We start from the raw sequence: 20,624 nt of genomic DNA on the forward strand, positions 1-20,624 counted from the left end.
AGTTTGCAGATTGTGCCTTTTGGTTTTTATTTCAGCATTTGCATCTTCATAAGCAGATGGTGTCTGCTACTAAAAGATGATTTACTTTCCAAACAAGGAATGTATATGGGTGATACCCTGACTGCAAGTCTCATTTGGAAAGAGCACAGGCAATCAATCCAGTAAGCCTTTTAGAAGCAGTAAGACAAGGAGGCATGACAATATATTTAAAAATGTACAAAATTTGTCAGTAAGGTAATACTGTTTGAAAGGTCAATTGTAAATGGACTAGTAAGTGTACAAGATAATTTGAAGTTGCAACCTGTATCTACTTCATGTGGAACATTACAGATCTCTGTCAAGGACAAATTGTTGATGTCTGCTCAGCTGACGTTTTCATGACTTTGAGCTATAATTTATTAGATACATGTAATTTTATCTGTATCTGGTGTGAAGACATATTTCAAATGAATGATAAATCTTTATCTGCTAAGCACAATACTGGAAAGAGATCTGAGCACCATGATACTAACAGGCCATAAATTCGGATTTTTATCTATAACAAGATAAAAAGTAAAATACAAGAGAGTACTGAGATTAAAGTTTATGTACATAGCAGGTTCAGCGAGATGGATTTACAATGGGAAACACCTGCAGAATTATTGTGGTGTTCCTGCCAGATACACAGATCTTACTGTAGTGTCATATGGGAGCATTTAATGTTATTCAATGACTGTCACTTGACAATGTTCCCAAAATTAGTAACTGTTTACACACAAAGAACACCAGTAAGTGCCCACAATAAACTGTGTTCTTCTTGTTCTGAAGCATGGTGGAAGATCTGTGATGGTTAGGTCAATAGAAATATGTTATTTCCACATTTTGAATCACATCTAAGTAAAGGACTTATGCTACAGTTTGTGAAATACTTTAAAGCAGCTTGTGTAAAATAATGAAAAATAATAATGAAAGCACAAATATAATATCAGAAGCTGATTAAATTTTGGCAGTCTCTAGAATATATAACAGGCCATATACAGGGTGATCAATTTAACTGAAGGCATTGAAATATCTTAAAAACTACACACTGGATCCAAACAATTCATACTTAAAATTTGTTCATCTTAAAAGGCACATCCAAGGACACCAAGCTTCATCACCCAACCTGCTCCATATATGGGGATGGGAGGCAACTCTGAAACCTTAAATAGGAACCTCAATTTGCTATTACAGTTTTGGATTCTACAGACAATAATAGATAGGTTTGGTCAAAACTTTTTTTTCTTTTCACAATAGATGACACTATAATCAAAAAATTCAAAATGGGTAAAAAATCTTATATTTCAAAATGTCATCAAATAACGCTTGAATTAGTCATCCACCTCCATGCTGCAAGGGTAGGACAGGCAATTATTTCACAACTTCTGATGAGAAACACCATTCTCAACATTGTATTCCTCTGACAAAATGAAAATGGGACTGCTCCATGCACTACTGTTGCTATGTAGTGAATTACAACTTATTATAACAGGCAATGCAGTCCCATTAAAAGTTATGAAATAACTTCCTGTCCTACCCTCACAGTGTGGAGGTGAGAGGCTAATACAATTGTCATTGGGTAACATTTTGGTTACTTTGCTACAAATGTGGGTTAAGATTATCTGGTTATGGAAGTTAATGGTTACTGGTATCACAATGTGTAAGTGTCAAAGGTTAAGATCAGATTTTACCTCTAGTAATTCCATTGTTAAACATTTACTGAAGTTGTAGGACATAAAACTTACTTGCATCAGATCACAAACTTTGATGCAGGGGCAATATAATACAAGCCCTACTAGAATATTGTGTGCATATATTCAGCAAGTTTAGGTTGAAATATTCTTCAAGAAAATTAGATTCATATTTTCCACAAATTCTTGAAATTACTACAATTAGTGCAGTGTCCAGTTCCGTACAAGTTGTGGTTGTCAATTTTCTTACCCATATATGTTCTATCAACAGTCAAAATACTTGAACAGCTACTAAAAATGCTTACTGATTTACACACATAAATGAAAAGGACTTACTTTGCTGGGTATTGTGGCTGATATATTGTAGGCACTGTCTTTGTAGCCTTTCTTCTGTTGTGTGTAGTCAGATCAAGTGGGCCTTCTGTTTCAGCTACTTCTGTTGCATTGTATGGTCTCCAGACTGGAATCCTGAACACACACAATAGCCTTAGGACCCTTACATTTTCTTGTGTATATCAATGACCTTACATCAGTAACATTATGATGCCAACTTTGTTTTGTTTTCAGACGATACAAATACTGCAGTACGTAGTAAATCAATTACAGGCTTAGAAAGGTCTGCTAATGAAATTTTTGTGGACAGTAATAAAAGTTTCCTAACCAGTTCTCTGCCACTAAACCTGGGAAAAACATAGACTTTGAAGTTCTGAACTTGTAAAAGTTTTCCCACCATTATGTGCCTAAAATATGATGACAAGCAGGGAGAAGACATTGACAGTGTTAAATTTTTGGATTACACCTAGATAAAAATTTTAAATAGGAGGAGCATACCACAGTACTGCTGTCATACAACATCATTATTAATAATATTTCCTGACATCAAAACCCACCCCAATGGAAAGCAAATAGGCCTAGATGTATCTTGAGTAATTGGGACTCTGGCAGATTAATAATGTGCTAAGTATGTGGGTGTTCAATGTTGGGGCATTTTTCTGACTCTCTTTGTCTATAGGCATGAAGTTATCAGGGTAGTGATCTGCCAATAGACCATCCTCCCAAGGGTCTCCCAAAAAAAGTCTTTATGGGAAATCCTGTTTTAGTTGAAGGTGCCACCTGTATGGGGTGCTGTCTCTGGTTGTGGTGAAGCAGTTGGTCCAGTATCACTTATCATCTGTGATGTCTGGTGAAATTTTTCATGGGATATTATTTGATGGTCTTGTTGTTCTCCATTTGTTAGAGGTTAGTTGGTAAGACCATCATGGACAGAGGTAGTTTCGGTAGTTGCAGTGAACATCATCTGGCCATGGGTGGTCTCCACTACTGCCAGAAGCAAGGTGTTTGGGTGCAGGATGGAGGTACCTGAATGTGGAGGACGTGTAGTAACATTTATGATTGTCCACCATAAAATATCTATGCTGGGCTTTTCAGTTTATTTGTGTTGTCTGGTATGCAAATAGGCTCACTTCAAGTGTGAGAATGTTAGTTAGGCTTCATATTATATGATCTGTAGTGACTGACAGCATGTTGATGATTTATGGATAATTAGACACTGTGTGTGACACCACCAACCGCATGTATCTTGAAAACAGTTCAAAGCGGTCCAGATGAGTGTGATACTAAGGATGGCTAGATATTGGTAATAATTCGGATTTCCTCAGAGATACCAGCTGGAAGTGTGCATACTTACAGCATATACATACTTATAGCATGTACACACAGTACTTTCTGTGGCTCTTGTACTTGTACATTTGGGGACTTAAGCATATTACCTAGCCAGCTGTTACTCCTGTGTCCACTTCCAATGTCCTCTGTGCAGCAGTGATAAGATGTGCTGCTGCATTTGCTTTGGAATAACTACCTAACATTCTTCTGGATTTAGTGAAACTATCAACATTCCATTAGCTAATGATAGTTGATGTTGCTGTACAAGTTGTGCCGCTAGGATGGGATCCTTGTTAGTAACTAGAGCTACTTTTGCGTCCTACAGGAGGTTTGAATAGAGCATTAGGAGTGGTACCACAGATGACTAGCTTATAAAAAAATCTTACATTTGTATGCTTCTAAAAATGCAGCTTTCTTTGTCATTGCTCAGGTGTCTGATTTGGTATCATATTACATGGGCTAAATATTGTCTGATTTGGTATCATATTACATGCACCAGATATGGCTATTAATACCCTATTATGGGGTCCATTACATGGAGAAACCTTTTATCATATAATGGAACTTCAGGTTTGTATAAACTATTGCCAATGGCTCTGTACCTAAATGCAGTTACATTATGTTGCATTGAGTGAATTAGAGTCAAATACAATTAAAGCACTCAAGGCTAGATAATGGTAAGACACACACTCAGTGAAATTAAGATTTCTGTGTTTTTCATATCTGCCAGATGATGGAAAACCATTGGCAGAGCATGATTTGATGAGACTAAGAGAAAAAGTACATCTTTTTTTGCTTTGGTATGGTAATTCACAGCCAAGATGATGATTCACAAAAGAAGCAGTGTGACCTGTTCATATGAAAAAATGTACTGAGGACCGATACAGAAGCCAGCTGTTGTGACAGTGAATCCTCTTGCAATGACAGTGTTATTGATGTAGATTACTGACCAAATCCATGTGATTATAAGTAATCAATAACAAAATTTAATTATGTGGCATTCAATACTGAAGCATGTGACAATGTAGCTTACCCTGACAGTGCAGAAAACTCTTAATACTATGAAATTAATGGAATCGTGAACTATGGGACATTTTCTAAGATATTTATCTGGAGCCTATTAACTATGAACAATTTTTATACTTGTGATGAACATCAGTAGGTGCCTGGAACAGGGGTTATTGTGGCTTGCCATTAATTAGCTGTTAAACTGTTGTATTTTTCTATCAGTGCCACTGTGTAGCTGTTAAATTACAGTATCGTTCAGTGTAGGTTCATAGGTTCATTCTCTTCATCATTTTTGCATTTTTTCCTTCCACAAGGAGGGAGACTCAACACTTGTTGTTACAGAGTCCTCCTCTGCTAAGGATGGAAGGTGTTGATGGCACCAGTGGACATCTGAATGGAGAGATGGGGTACTGACCACAATCAGAGAGTATTAACAAATGTTACCATTTTACTTAATTAACACCAATTATTACTATTATTATTGAGGAGAGCCAGCACAAATAATACTGTATTAATATTATTATTTTTAACACAATTTGTTTCATAAACATGTTGCAATACAAATGTTATTTTCCTTTCTAAGAGTCGGGTTTACACGATGATGCAACAAAGGAGAAATTAGCTGCTAAGGAAATTGGACATCCATGTTTCTGCCATCAGAAATGGATGATGAAACAAGAGAAGCAGATTCCACAATATTACAGGGATTCTGGGACTTAGAGAGGATGTTGATGCACAAAACAACTACTTCTTTTTGTGTATCACAAATGACACCTCCAAACCACTCCTACCTGAAAAAAAGGAAAAAGGATCAGTCTTCTTAAAAGATCACAACTATCTGCTCTGTTAAGATGCAAGTTAAAGTCATTAAAATCTGTAAGAAAGCATTTTTCTCCATTCACAGGTTACACAAATCGAGAAGATCAGTGGAAAGCATTGTAAAATGGGTTAATAGTGGTAAAGAGTTTGTAAAGATAGATCAGAGTTAGCACCATAAAAATCATCAGAAATATCCATATAAAGTGGTAGAAAGTGTTCACAAGCATATTCAAAGCATTCTGACCTCCTGAGGTCACTATGGCAGGTGCACAAATCCCAGAAAGGTTTATCTGGAGTGGGAGATGACAATCAGTTCTTTATACTGGGATCATTATCTACCCTACTATGCAGGACAAAAATGCCAGTGTTACAGATGATAAGTACAGACAGATTTTCTGCAAAGAATACAACACAGGTTTCAAGATGCCCCTTCACCCTGAAACCACACTATGAGCGCAATACTGAGACAAAATCCCAAAACTCACCTGACAAACAAAAAAAGCTGATGAGAACTACATCACTGCAAAGCAGAAGTAATGCAGGCAGATATCGTCAGAGCCAAAGCTGATTTCATTATCATGATTACCACAGCTGACTTGTAGCAGGCTCTCCCTGTTCCAAAAGTTACTGCTTTTTACAAACGAAAACTACAGATGTACAACATGTGTAAATGTGACTGTGAAGCAGGCACAGTAAACATGTACATGTGGACTGAGGGTGTCACAAAACTAGCAGTGAAATGATATGTAAACATATATTTATGTTTCTACAGACAAATAGCAGTGCTTCCTATTCAGGTAACTGTGCTGGACAAAATGAGAATTTGACTATTATGTGCCAGTCGTCATCAGTAGCATGCAAAGATATATTTGAAGAGACTGAAAAGAGATTGTGATTCCTGGTCACACACAACTCCTGTCAGATAGTAGTCAAGAAATACTGAAGGCAACACATGAGCCGAGATTTCATGCCCACTGAGTGGTTAGATATTGTCAAGAAAAACGAAGCAGAAAACAAATTAGCCATGACAGGTATGAAACACGATGATTTTCTAGAGTTCAGCAAAATGCCTCATCAGCACATAACAAAAAGAAATACAGCAAAGGATAGACAGCATACTATAGTAACTAATCAGTAGTTACAGTATTCATATTTTTGGTCCCAAATCTTGATACAATTTTCCTGAAACACACTGTTCAAATAGGCCTCCATGACATTAATGTTGAGAAGTGTGGCTGTCCCACACAGATATCACAGATTATGGCCAGATTATTGTAGGCCTGTTCCTATACAGCATAAGAAATTGTCTCACATCATGGACCTGCTCCCCTACATGCCAGCAGTGCATCACAGATATTATTTATCCCTGACTCAGTACAAAGCCATAGAACAGGTTAATGAATCGACATTAATGGATGGCAGTATCTCTCATTACACTGAATTTTGATCGATGGAGCTAAATGTTGGCACTATAACTTGGGTGATTCACAATCACAAACCAGAGAATTGTTTGTATTCCTTATACTTAATATTATTTTTCATTACATACTGTAGTTAAACATGTTTTATTTCATGTGAGAAGAACACTGTAACATATGTAGAATCTTATTATACAAGAAACACGGCTGTTAAGTCCATTACCTGATTTATGAATTTTATGAACTTTTGAATGATTGTCCTGCAAAATTAACTCAATGTGGCTTACCATTATCTTGCCCTGAGTGCCTTAATTCATTGTATGGAACTGTGTGGACTGGTGTGAAAGAGCTGTGCATGTTCCATATTGATGCGCACCTCCTTATACTGCCATGAGCTTCCCACATATGTGTTTGCCAAATAGAGAGCCAAGCAGAACTTGCTCATGACTGTTGGGAAAGCTTGCTTCTTTGAACATGATCATTCAAATTGTATGGTTTATGTATTGCTAAATTAAGAGGCCTCAATCTGTTCACAGCTCTGGAGATAAAGTTTGCATTTCTTAAGAATGTAATGTTGGTGAGGCGAGGAATGGCATCAATTGCTGGTAAGTGTTGTCTAGATGCTGCAATGCTAATTTCAATAAACACGTGCCTTAAATATGTTATTTATTTTACTACGGGTGGCACTTTATTCATGCATACTGGAGGCAGGAAAGGACTATGCTGCCAGCTATTTGAAATATTACTAATTCACTTGTGATGATATGACCAGAAGGGCACATTGGTGCCTTATCTAATGGTGACTGTAAATATATAATGGTGAGATCCAAGTTTTAAAAATATGTTCTTCTTGAAAAAATTGACCGAAACTCTTCTGATCTAGATACTGAGTGTGTTTATATTACTGATTAAGAATATATAGTTGCCTTACAATCTCCACAAAGCATTGCAGATCCATTGCGTCACTGTCTTATCTATCACTGTCACTTAACTGTCATCATTTCTGTGTTCTACTTAAGTATCTAATTATTGCTTAATCTCATTCTTGAGCATGAGCAGTATGCTATCTGTCTTCTCTGTACAATTCCAATACTGTTATATGTGTCCACTAAGATGGGGGCAAGGACAGAAATGAGGGACACATGTTTCTTCGCCTCCCCCACATTTGGAATACAGATTTTGAATTCACTACTGAATTCTCAGAAATTCCATGATTACACTAAAACTCTCATTTAGCCAATTGTAGCACTGTGTGGCTGGTCACAGGGGGACAATACCACAGCTTTAGCAATTGCTGAATAACTTATGTTTATTTGGATGACACTATGTCACAATTTCAGATTGTTAGCTTAAAAAGTATACCCCTTCCACACTAATTATAGTAATACAGATAGATTAACTTTGAAGATAGTTGTGAAATCATGCATATCTTTTAAGTATAAAAGTAAAGTAATCTACCTGGAATAAATATTGAGCTGAAATTGACCAACTAGTTTATATCAAAAAGGAAATTTCAGAGTCTTGTCCCCATTCCTCTATGGATAACTTTATGCAGATGCCCATCCACAAATACTGATTTTTGGTTTCACTTAATATAATATTCAAAACTGGCAGCACATACAACGCCTGGCACAAAAGGTGTGGGGAATTCACTGCATGAGCCATCTGAGGTTTCAAAAGGTATATTCTGTGAAATAAGGCCTAATGTCCATCAGACATCAATATGAAACTCATAGCTATTCATATGCTCCAAGGATGCAACAGATGCAAGACTTGAGACACTGCCTCAAATAGTACAATGATCACAACTTAGAGGCATAAGGCTTCAATCCAGTCACTCAGTGACCACACAGATGTGGCAGCAAAAGATAACAGAAGTAAAGCTGAAGTCTTACATCGCATAGTTAAGAACTCATTCAAACAAACGTACTGTCATTTGATCATCACATGACATATGGTAGTAAGGGCTGATTCAGGGAAGGGGACCAAACAGTGAGGTCATCAGTCTTTTGATGTACAAATGGTGTACTAATAAGCATCTCTGGTGTAGAGAAATAACTGAAAGAGTTGAAAGCAAATATGTTGCAGGTCCTGATGGAATTACAAATTGGTTCAGCAAAGTGTACTCTACAGCACTGGCTCCTTAGGTATCTTGCATTTTTTGTGACTCTCTCATCCAGCACAAAGTCCCAAATGTCTGGAAAAAATTGCAGATGGTTAATAGAACAGACAAATATCCTTAATATCAGTCTGCTGCAGAATCCTTAACATATTCTCAGTTTGAATATAATTAATTCCCTTGTGAGAGGAAAGCTTCTGTCAAAAAATCAACATAGTTTTAGAAAGTGTCACTCATGTGAAACTCAGCTTTCTCTTTTCTCATATGGAATCTTGTCACCTATGGAGGAAGGGCAAGAGGTGGATTTCATACTCCTAGATTTCCATAAAGCATATGACACAGTGCCACTCTGCCAACTGTTCATGAAGGTACAAGCATATGGACTAGGTTCCCAGGTATGTGAGTGGCCTGATTGACTCCTTAAGTAACAGAACTAAGTACATTGCCATCAACGGCAAGTGTTCAAGACAATGGTATTGTCAGATGTGCCCCCAAGGAAGTGTCATTGGACTGCTGTTATTTTCTATATACATAAAAGATCTGTTGGACAAGGTAAGCAGCAGTCTGTGGCTGTTTGCTAATGATGTTGTGCTGTATGGGAAGGTGTCATCTTTGAGTGACTGTAGGAGGATAGAAGATGACTTAGACTAAATTTCTAGTTGATGTTATCAATGGAACCTAGTTTTAAATGCAGAAGAATGTTAATTAATGCAGGTCTGTAGGAAAACAAACCCAAGGTTTTAGAGTACAGTATTTGTAGTGTGCATCTTGACACTGTCACATTGATTAAACGTCTAGGTATAACACTGTAAACCAATATGAAAGGGAATGAGTATGTAAGGATTGTAGTAGGGAAGGAAAATGGTTGACTTCAGTTTATTGGGAGAATTTCAGAAAAGTGTGGTTCTTCTGTAAAGGCAACTGCATACAGGACAGTAGTGCTACCAATTGGTGGGTATTGTTTGAGTGTTTGGAGTCTGCACCAAGTCATATTAAAGGAAGACATCAAAGCAGTTCAGAGGCAGGCTACTAGGCTTGTTACCATTAGGTCTGAACAACACACAAATGTTCAGGAGATGCTTTGGGAACTCAAACTGAAATCACTGAAGGGAATTTCACATTCTTTTCAAGGAACACTATTGAGAAAATTTAGAGAACCATCATTGGAGGTTGAATGCAGGATGATTCTGCTGATACTGATGTACATATTGTGTAAGAACAATGAAGATGAGAGTAGAGGGGAACAGGAAAGGAAATGACTAATAGTGGTACATAGTATCCTTCAACATACTGTGGCTTGTGGAGTACGTACGTAGGTGTAGATTTATATGTAGAATGTGTTTAAACTACTTTCTCTAATACAATAGGTTTATCAAAGCACATGCATAGCTACACTGCAATGTAGACAGAGAGACAACAGAAATTTAAAATACACAAAAACAACTTTACCAGAAAAGAAGAAGGATTCGACAAGTTGTGAGACTTAGCTAAATAAAGACAACCATATCAACTCTTCCAGTGTACAAGCTCCAGAACAAATGTCACCACAACTTTGTGATCTTAAGCAATTCAGATGCTTAAGTCCTTCATAGCTCCAGATCAATCATAGCTTCCGCTCTAGTAACAAGCAGGTCAGCCACACAGAGTACTGATGGTACAAACAGCAGGCTACACCACAACAAAGAATGGCACATATTACAGAAATCAGCATGACAAATTGCTAATCACCACTATTGTGACCACTAAATGATAAATGCTATATTCATAAATAGAGACACAAAAGAGAAAAAGAAGAAATCATTACATTTACATAATTGTTTTTTGTAATGAGTTTGAAGTTGTCCCACCCAGAGAAGTAAGGGAATGTGTAGGCTGTTGGACAGAAACAACCTATACCTCCCTGGGAACATCAACTACCATATGTCTGAAATACCAGCAGCAAGATGAAAAAGAAACATACAAAAATTATTAACTAACTAGTTCCCACACTGCGATGTAATATGAATGGGGTCAGAACACACGTGGATGGGCTGAAATTGTTAGTACAGGGAAGGCCTTTGTGGTTATGTCTACAAGAGATGCAATTTCAAATGAATGATACAACTATGCTAGAAAGATACAGCCTCTTTCAAAAGTAAAACATCACTGGCGACAAGACTAAAGTGGTGTGAGCATATTTAACAATGAGGAAATGCATTACTTGCTTCTCCTCCTCAACACTAACTTGTTGGTGTAATAGCACATGTGCCATACAGAGAGACACTATGCTCTGTATACAAGTTCTCAGTATAAGGATTATGATGTGACTTTATGGACTGGTTCTCTTCAATTGGCTTCTCACTTTTAGGATTTGAAGATCAGTACCCAGTCATCAGTTTCATAAAGAAATTCTCAACAACTCAAGAAAATCTTTTTGAATATTAGAAAATTTCCAGGACGGTTAAAAAATTGAACTGTACTAAATCCATCACCAGTAGCTGAGTGCAAAGCACTTAAGCCTCATAACTTCAGTGATATATGTTTGATTCTCCTAGTTAGTATCTCTTCCTTATTTTCATTTAATTTATTTACTTGTCATCCAGTCAAAATGTTTATTAACCAGCATGACTTCATATTTTGTAAATAAAAACACATCCTTTTCTTTTGAATTACTAACTGAATTGCGTGTATACTCCAGTATTCACAAAGAAATTATAATACACACACACACAAACACACAATTTTTAAATTAGTTTCAGGTTATTAGTAATTACAAACAGAAAAAAGTTATTTTAAGATAAAATAATGATTCAGTGTTCATTAATGTATATTTGCATTTAATAATAAATCTAACATTCAAATAAAAGAGAAAAAAGATGGGGACCACAAGGTGAAACATTATCTAATGAGTACAATTGACAAAATGGTAATTTCACACGTGTCATGTTGTGAAAGTTACAAGGCTACATACAATAAAGTTAAAGCAGCGTGAAATAGACACACTTCTCCCAAGAATGTAGCAGTTGTGTCAAGGATTTTATGCATGAAGTCTTCACAAGTTGTCAGCTGAGTAGCACTGTCATCTTGTAGCAACATTTTGATGGAATGAATCTCCATCATCTTCAGGTGAAGTGACTTTGCCTGAAGATGATGGAGATGCATTTCATCAAAGCGCTGCTACAAGATGACGACGCTACTTGGCTGCAACCAGTGAAGACTTTAGATATGAAATTCACCAAGAAAGCCTGCTCTAACATAAGAATTTTATGATTTCAAACATAATAAAATTAGAGACATGGCCATATCCAAGAAACTGTCTAGTTTGCCAGGCAAATTCATATATAGTCTTCTTTAACATGACAGTCATCAATCACTCGTGAGTGAGTAGACCAGAGAGAATGTAACTGGATGGCTCATAAGAGAAGACAAACAACTGAATTGTAATAATCAAGAAGATAACAATCCTTTGGTGTTCATTTTAACAAAATTAAAAGAAATTATCTATTTTGTAACAATTGTGGTGGATGTGCACAAATTGCAAGAGAACTCGAGAAGCTTAAGAAGAAAGAACATGGTTTTCTATGCAAGAAAAATATTCACAAAGAAGAGAAGTGGTACTTAAAAAACAAAAATGGAGTTTGGGAACAAAAAATTAAACCTTCCAAGCTTTTTGCTCACTGAAAAAGGTCAAAGCATGAAGAGAAAGAAGTTTTTCACGAACAAACATAGAAATAGCATTTTTCCTAAAAGACATCAAAGGCAATCCATTAATTCAAGGAAACAAGAAGAAATGAATCACTCAAGAACGCAAGAAATAAGACATCAATAATGACAAGAAGTGAGAAGGCAACACTGAAGAGAACAGGAAAGTAGATATCGATAAAGGAAAAAGAAAGAAGACAGCAGCAACAGGAAACTTTGTGGGTCAAAACTTTATTTTCAAAAATATTGTATATGTTCCTGAACTGTGTAGAAATCTGGTGTTATGTATTCTATCACTGAAGAAGATTGCACAGACAGGTTTACTAAACATTCTGTTATAATTTATAAGTGCATGCCACTTATTTTAAACCTACAAAAAAACAAGAAATGGTTTGTATGAAGTGCCAATCGAACCAGGCATGCCATCACTGCTGACAGGAGAAGAAAGACAAGAACGGCATAATAAGCTAGGTCATCCAGCCATAAGTTTATTTCAAAATTCTAGAAAATATGAGATGGATTTCCTAATGCTGAGAAGAAAAATCATGTGCAGCTTATGTGAGAGCTAAGTGCAGCTTATGTGAGAGCTAAGCTAACAAGAGAGCAATATTCTTTTGTGAGAGAAACAGAAAGAGACTGACTTGAAACAACTCAAGCTGGCATGTGTGAAGACACAGATCCCCACAATTAGTGGATACAGATATCACATGAGTGTATTACATGATTTCACTGTTTTTTGTGTGATGGAGTTGTTACGATATAAGTCAGAGGCTGCAGTATTCATAAGAAAATGTGTTGGAACTAGAAAATCAGTTCAATGTGAATGTATCAAAGATAATGTATGATTAACATGTGGATTACACCAGTTTTGAATTTAAGAATTGGTGCCAAGAAAGAGAAATTTTGCTAGACTATAGTATTCCTTACAGTCCTCACCTCAATGGGAAAGCAGGGAGATTCAATCTGACAATAATGAATAATGCAAGAGCTGCAATCTTTGCTGGCACACTGAAGGAAGATTTGTGTGGAGAAACAGTGCTCCCAACTCCATATTTAATTAACAGAAGCCCAGCATTTAGGTTTTCTCAAATGGTATTAAGCATTTGGTATTAAAAATTACTAAGAAATATTGTTTAAAACAAATCAAGAACTATGCACATAATGTCTGAAATCAGTAATTCTGACAACAGACTTAAGACTATGTGTAAAGTAGTGAAACAAGAGGCAGCACAACCAGCCACAGAACAAAACAGCATCACCAGTCAGCTCAATGGAAAGGCTATAAATGATAATTCACTGGTAACAAATGCATTTAATAATAATTTCTTAAGTATAGTATGAAGCATAGGAGACAAACAGTTCAAGACATCAATCATAGCAGTATGTCAAAAACATAACTTTCATAAAATTCATTTATATGAATGTATCAACAACTTGTCCTTCTGAAATTAGGAGAAATATACATTCTCTCAAAAATAAAAGGTCATTTGGTTTTGCTTTTGTGTCCAATAGAGTGCTAAAGATTTGTTTCCATATAATAAGCCCAATTTTATGCATCACTAACTCAAGGTATTTTTTTCAGGCAGACTGAATTTATAGTTCTTGTACCCATCTTTAAAATGTGATGCAAAATTTTTGAGATGGTGATATACTGTAGGACTCTATCTCACCTTAACAACAATAATATCCTAGGAAAATCACAGTTTGAGTTTCAGAAGGTTTCATCTACTGAGACTGCCACTTACATGATCGGACACCACATTTTACATGCATTAAATAACAAAATAGCACAAGTTGGTATTTTTTGTCAGTGTGCATTACAGTATTTTTCCAAAATAGGTAGAAGTTTTATGGAATTGATGGTATAGACAAACAATGGAAGTCACATCCAACCAAAAGAATGCAGGAAATTGTACTTAGTAGTTAAACCAATACAGTTTGGGGAGACAATTCTTACTGGGGAGAAATCACATATGGAGTGCCCAAGGCACAATCTTAGGTCCACTCTTGTTCCTCACACATGTAAACAATCTTGCTTCTGATATACAATAAGCAGAATTAATTCATTTGCAGGTGACACTAGTATTGTTATCAATCCAAGCAGACCTACAGAAGCAGATTAGATTAGATTAGTACTTGTTCCATAGATCATAAATACCACACTTCGCAATGATGTGGAACATGTCAGGTTAATAAAAGGTGTCTATACAAGATATTACATTACAAAAAGTATTATATGGCACTTTTTTAGGGGGGGGGGTGTTGTGGAAATTACTCACTTATGATATCCAAAAATTCATCTAATGAATACAAGGAGTTGCCATTAAGAAATTCTTTTAATTTCCTTTTAAATGCTAATGGCTATCTGTCAGACTTTTGATGCTATTAGGTAAGTGACCAAAGACTTTTGTAGCAGCATAATTTACCCCCTTCTGAGCCAAAGTTAGATTTAACCTTGAGTAGTGAAGATCATCCTATCTCCTAGTGGTGTAGCCAAGTACACTGCTATTACTTTTGAAGAAAAAATGGTAAACAAGGTATCACTGACTAGTTTTCTGCAAATGGTCTCATGCTCAATTAAAAAAAACAGTTCTTTGCTTCTAGAGGTACTACACCAATGATATATGCAACATGTAGAGAGGAAATAATAAATAGGGTTGAAAGTTCAAAATTACAAGGTACCCATGTTGATGAGAATTTAAATTGGAAAAATCACAGTTTGGAACCCCTAAAACAACTTACTTCAGCCACATTTGGAGTTAGATCGCAAATCTTGGAGAGATCCAAATCAGAAAGTCAACATATTTTGTGTATTTTCATTCAATAATGTCATATGGGAAAATGTTCCGGGTTAACTCACCTTTGTGAGAGAAAGTCATCACCTTGCAAACACACGATGTAAGAATAATATGTGGTGCTCACTCATTTTAATCTTCTAGTCATCTGCTTAAGAACCTGGGCATTATGACTAATTTTTTCAGTATATTTATTCCCTTATTAAGTTTGACGTCAATAATGCATTGCATTTCAAAAGGAACAATGAGGTACATAATTACAATACTAGAACTAAAAATGACATTCATTACTACACATTAAGGATGCCTTTAGCACAAAAAGGGGTGTGCAATGCTGCAAATAAGATTTCTGATCACTTACCCATGATATAACTGTTGTACAAACAGCAAAGTAAAATTTGAAAACAAACTGAGAAAGTTTCTCCATGACAACACCTTCTATTCTGTAGAAGAATTTCTATTACTGTAATGGGTAAAACGTGGTGGATAGGAATTGCTGGCTCCATAGATATGTTAGGATGAATGCAGATCAAAACATAACTCATTTGAATAAGAAGCTGAGTAATGTAGATTGGAACAATATTCTGATAACACATTACAGTTATGGCAAATTCCCAAGTTAATTATAGTACAGTCTCAAATAAGCCTGTCCATTAATAAAAAGGAGAATTCAGTCACATGCTGTAATCTGAAACTGAATACCAAGTTCAGTCCCTGAAGCTAGAGAGAAACTAAGATGGTATCAATATGCTACATTAAATGACTTGAGCAATAAAAAATTAAAAGAAGAATTCGAAAAGTATCAGAAATACTATGTAGACCTCCTAAATTCAAAACAAAATTTTGGAACTGTCATTCAAAACTCAATTAATATTTCCAAAACATGATGCTCATTAGTAAATAGAGAAATAGGTAAATCTGGAAACATACAATGGAAAATCACTTGCTGATAAATGGTACAATAGAAACTTATCAGAATAAGGTAGCAGATCTATTTAACAATTATTTTGCCTCTGTTGGTTCCAGCATAAACAACCAGCTTAAAAATCACAAACACAAATTCAGACATACACCAGTGTCAGGAAGTATATTTTTGACACCAACAAATGAAGATAAAATAATTAAAATAGTAAGTAGCTTGAAGAATTCTCATGTATCAGGATATGATAGTCTTAGTCTGGCCACTCATAAGAAATGTACTCATACAACTTCATCACCTTTATCAGCAGTTATCAACTCTTATATGGAATATGGTCTATATCCAGATGAGTTGAAAATTGCTCGAGTTGTGCCTCTTTTTAAAAAGGAAACGTAGATCTAGTTGAAAACTATTGATACATATCTGTTCTGCCAATAATAGCCAAAATCTTTGAAAAAGTAATATACATAAGAATCTGGAATTTCCTGGTGAGCAAAAAAGTTATTTCTAAGGGGCAGTATGGGTATGTCAAGAGGTCATCCACCATTACAGCAGCATCCAACTTAATTGCAGATGTCACTCAAACAATAGGCAATTAAGAACATGTATGTACCATCTACCTAGTCTTACAAAATGCATTTAATTTTGGTGATATGACCATATTGCTAGATAAACAGTCGATCTATGGCATTTGAAGCACAGCACATAATCTGATTAGATCCTTTTTGACAAATAGGAAGCCATTTGTGTCTATTAGCACTACAAGGGAGCATACAAGTCAAACACCAAGGACATTAATTTTGGTACCTCACAGGGGGTCAAAATTAGGACCACTTCTTTTTACTATTTATGTTAATGATATTCAGTCTATAACAAACCCGACTACAATTATCTTATATGCAGATGGTACCACATTAATATGCCATAATCCTTGCTATTCAAAACGTGAAGCGGAATGCAATATTGCAGCAAGTATAATTCTGCAGTATTTTAATGAAACCAAACTAAAATTAAATACATATAAATCAGTCCATTTGAATATGATCTTGGAAGGCAAAAAAACTCCTGAAAACTAAATTTTAATGTTCGATGATTACATTAAAAAAGAATACTCGACCAAGTTTCATTGTCTGAACTTGATAAGGAGTGAAATTGGTCTGATCATGTAAGTGATATTTGCAAAAAGCTAAGCAAACTGACACCTTTTTGTAACATTACTACTAAGAAGCAAAAATATTTTGCACTATTTTAATCTCATCTAAGCTATGGGAATCCAGCAGTAAACATAATATGAAAAGAGTACTTATCCTACAGAAGAAGGTACTTATAATTATGGAAAAGAAATGTGCCAGGGAATCCTGCTGAAATTTGTTTAAAGAATTAAAAATACTAAATTTTCATTACTCTTATGTGCTTAAGATAATGATTATGGCAGTAAACAGCAACAAAACACCTAAAAAGAAATATATGGCCACAACACTAGAGGCACAGAGAGGCCCCACAATAACTCTCATAGAACCATTCATTATGAGAAAAGCCCTCACTAAAGAAGCATCAAATCACTGAATTGCTCTTTCACAAATATCTCTAAATTGTCCATTACAGGGCTAAAAAATAAATTAAATTTATAGCTCCTAAACAGTCATCTGTATTCGATAGATGAGTTTCTAGATTTAGTACAGTCATATGACGGGAGACCACTGTTCTGCAAATATATGACTCTCAGGTCCTGGAAAGTGTCACAAATAGTAAATATATGAACCTCAGGTCTAAAGACTGTGTCACAAACTGTAAACTTCTTAATCTATGTATTGCAGTGGCAAATTGTTTTTATGTATAGTCCATATATGTAACTAAATTTAGAAAAAAATTGTGTAGCTAATAATACCAGGTAATAATATGTAACTGTAGTAAGTAAGGCTCTTAGGTATCCAGAAGACTGGAACAGTAAATAAATAAATAAAATTGTTACCAGTTGATGTTGGATAAAAATAAGTAAATCTGTGTCTCTTTTCTCCTGTTGACAAAAAAATCTTAAAAATGTTCAAATATGCACAAATTAATTTATGATGTGAATGTAAAATGATTCATTCCACATCACTGTGATCTATCATGCAATATGATCCATGGTACGTGTAACTAACTAACTAACTAACTGTCTGCACTGCCACTGCAGTTTGGAACATCTTCCTGTCATGAAAGTACCTTACAGACATGTATCAAACAATGTATACCACATTGCTGTATTTAATTTTTTATTTCATCAAGTTTGTTTATAATCAATACTCATGGGCTGATGATTAGCTTTGTCACAAGTAACAGTCAAATGGAATGAAAAGCCACCCCAGACGATCATTCCTGGTTGTCAGGCCATATGGCAGGCAAAAGTCAAAATGGTATCCCAGCATTGTCCAGGGCATCTCTAGACATATCTCTGCTAGCCATCAGGGCTCAGTTCAAAGTGGGACTCATTACTCATCACAATTCTACTCCAATCAATGAGTTTCTAGGCCAGAGGTGGACCAACACATTATTGACCAGCTCAATTTGTGGAGCTCTTTCTCTTGAACAAATTATCTCATTTTTCTGAAATTCTGATCATTTGTTTGTCTGTACATGTACATCACATGTACTAATTTCCATCACATTTGAATAAATCCTTTGTGATCTTTTTTGTCTTACAAAGTGACCATACAAACTTCCCCTCAACAATTTGATTCATATTGACAGGATGTGTAGGAAACAACTAGGACTTCAACATGTGTAAACATGAAGACATAATTCTTAACCAGTTTTGAAAAAATTGAGTTTGAAAATTATAGGTGTCCTTATGCTGTATGCTGTGTAGGGCCACCAATTTTTATAGAGTCAACAGCCGAGCAAATAAGCACTTATTTTCATAAGCACAAGGTTTCTGGATTCAGCCTTGCTGCAGGTACTACATTTTTTGTGAGCTACATGCACCAATATTCAATGCTATACTTTGATATTGTACGACAACTGACTACCCTTTATGATTGTAAAGCCAGTCTGTTTTGCAATACATATATTGGAAAAAATCAATGGACATGCAAAAGTTAAGACTCCTGCGAGTCACTATAACTATTGTTTTCCATGTTTCTATGATTGTTATCATCCTAATTCATCCAATGTTACACAAGTTACACATTATACTTGTCACAAATATGGAGACAATATTATAGATAAAATGACTAAACTGATTTAATGGAAAGTTCTCATGCAGCCTTTATTCGTTTCTAATCTCTTTAAGGGAAAAAAATTTCTCCTTTTTTCCTGTTAAAGATTAGGAAAATAGAAAATTAATTATTGACTACTGATACTTTCCATGGGCATAATAAACCTGTTGTCAGGAATGCTTGAGAAGAACAAAGAAGAATAAAGAGAAAAAAAGAACCAGTAGCCAGATTTGATCCAAAAACCCCACATTTATGACAGTAACACTTGGTCTGTGAACACTAGCAGTTCTACAAGGCATACAGTGTAAGCATGCCCATAGTTTTAAAACTCAATTTTCTCACAAATGGTTGAGATTAGTGTCTTTCTGCTTACATATGCTAAAGTCCTAGTTGTGTCCTATACATGTTGTCAATATGAATCAAATCAGTAAGGGGAAGTTCATACAGTCCGCTTGTTAGAGCATGATCAAGCATTGGATAGATATGTTCCTAGCAGAACAGCTCATGATTGGAAGGACCCTTCATAATAAACAGTCTCTCTAAATAAACTTCTATGGCAACAGGGATTGCTGGACAGCAGGTGAAACATAAAGCAGAAGATGTTGACACAGTTACAGTAAATGAAACATGCTTGCCTGTCAAAAGGACAACAATTCAGCAGAATATTATCCAATAAACTCTCACATAATCAAAAGAAATTCTGATCATGTCTAAAGGTTGTTAGTGACACCATAGTTATCAGTGTCTAGACACTAATGGATAATGCAGGACCTGAAACTGAGGGTACGAAAATCAAAACTAGAAATGCTTAACTTCATTTTCAAATTTTCCTCTGCAAAGTACTCTATTGAACAACATTTTCCATTTTGCACTGTCAAATTATAACTGGAATCGCAGTTCCTTGTAATAACTCCAGTTTACAGGGCACCTGCGCGAAACATTAAAAAGTTCCTCTAGCAGCTAGAATTAGTTATTGCATAACATTAGAGGAATAACAGTCAGATTATAGTATGTGGCAATTTTAACATTAATTTTCTGTCAAATAGTTAGAGCCATAAACAACTGGAATCATTCTTGTCAACTTTCCATCTGCTCCTGAAGGTCTCATTCTCAACAAGAGTATGCTGGCATAGCAAACCTTGTTTGATATTCTGTTGCTGGACCTCACAAATTACAGTGATGTAAAACCACAAGCCACAGTAAATGGTCTGCCTGATCACAATGGTCAATACACAATCTTAAAACTCACCAGAAGAAAAACAGTGAATGGTCATACCCCAGTTAAACATGTTAGAAT

At 35.6% G+C, this 20,624-nt stretch overlaps 2 protein-coding genes across 2 annotated transcripts in view; both read right to left on the minus strand.

Annotated features, from left to right (window-relative positions):
* Positions 1-2,557, minus strand: part of LOC126298015 (uncharacterized) — a 78,907-nt gene extending 76,350 nt beyond the window's left edge. Inside the window, exons 1-2 of the mRNA XM_049989338.1 lie at positions 2,541-2,557; positions 2,046-2,177 (exon numbers count right to left, since the gene is read on the minus strand). Of these exons, the coding sequence (XP_049845295.1) occupies positions 2,046-2,177; positions 2,541-2,557 (149 nt within the window). The remainder of the gene's footprint in view (positions 1-2,045; positions 2,178-2,540) is intronic.
* A 2,551-nt stretch (positions 2,558-5,108) lies between these two features.
* The window catches only part of LOC126299144 (uncharacterized), a 44,484-nt gene continuing 28,968 nt past the window's right edge, over positions 5,109-20,624 (minus strand). Inside the window, exon 4 of the mRNA XM_049990912.1 lies at positions 5,109-5,170. Coding sequence (XP_049846869.1) covers positions 5,167-5,170 — 4 coding nt within the window. The 3' untranslated portion in view covers positions 5,109-5,166. The remainder of the gene's footprint in view (positions 5,171-20,624) is intronic.

This window comes from Schistocerca gregaria, chromosome X (assembly GCF_023897955.1).
Source record: "Schistocerca gregaria isolate iqSchGreg1 chromosome X, iqSchGreg1.2, whole genome shotgun sequence".
In the NCBI taxonomy this organism is placed as follows: domain Eukaryota; kingdom Metazoa; phylum Arthropoda; class Insecta; order Orthoptera; family Acrididae; genus Schistocerca; species Schistocerca gregaria.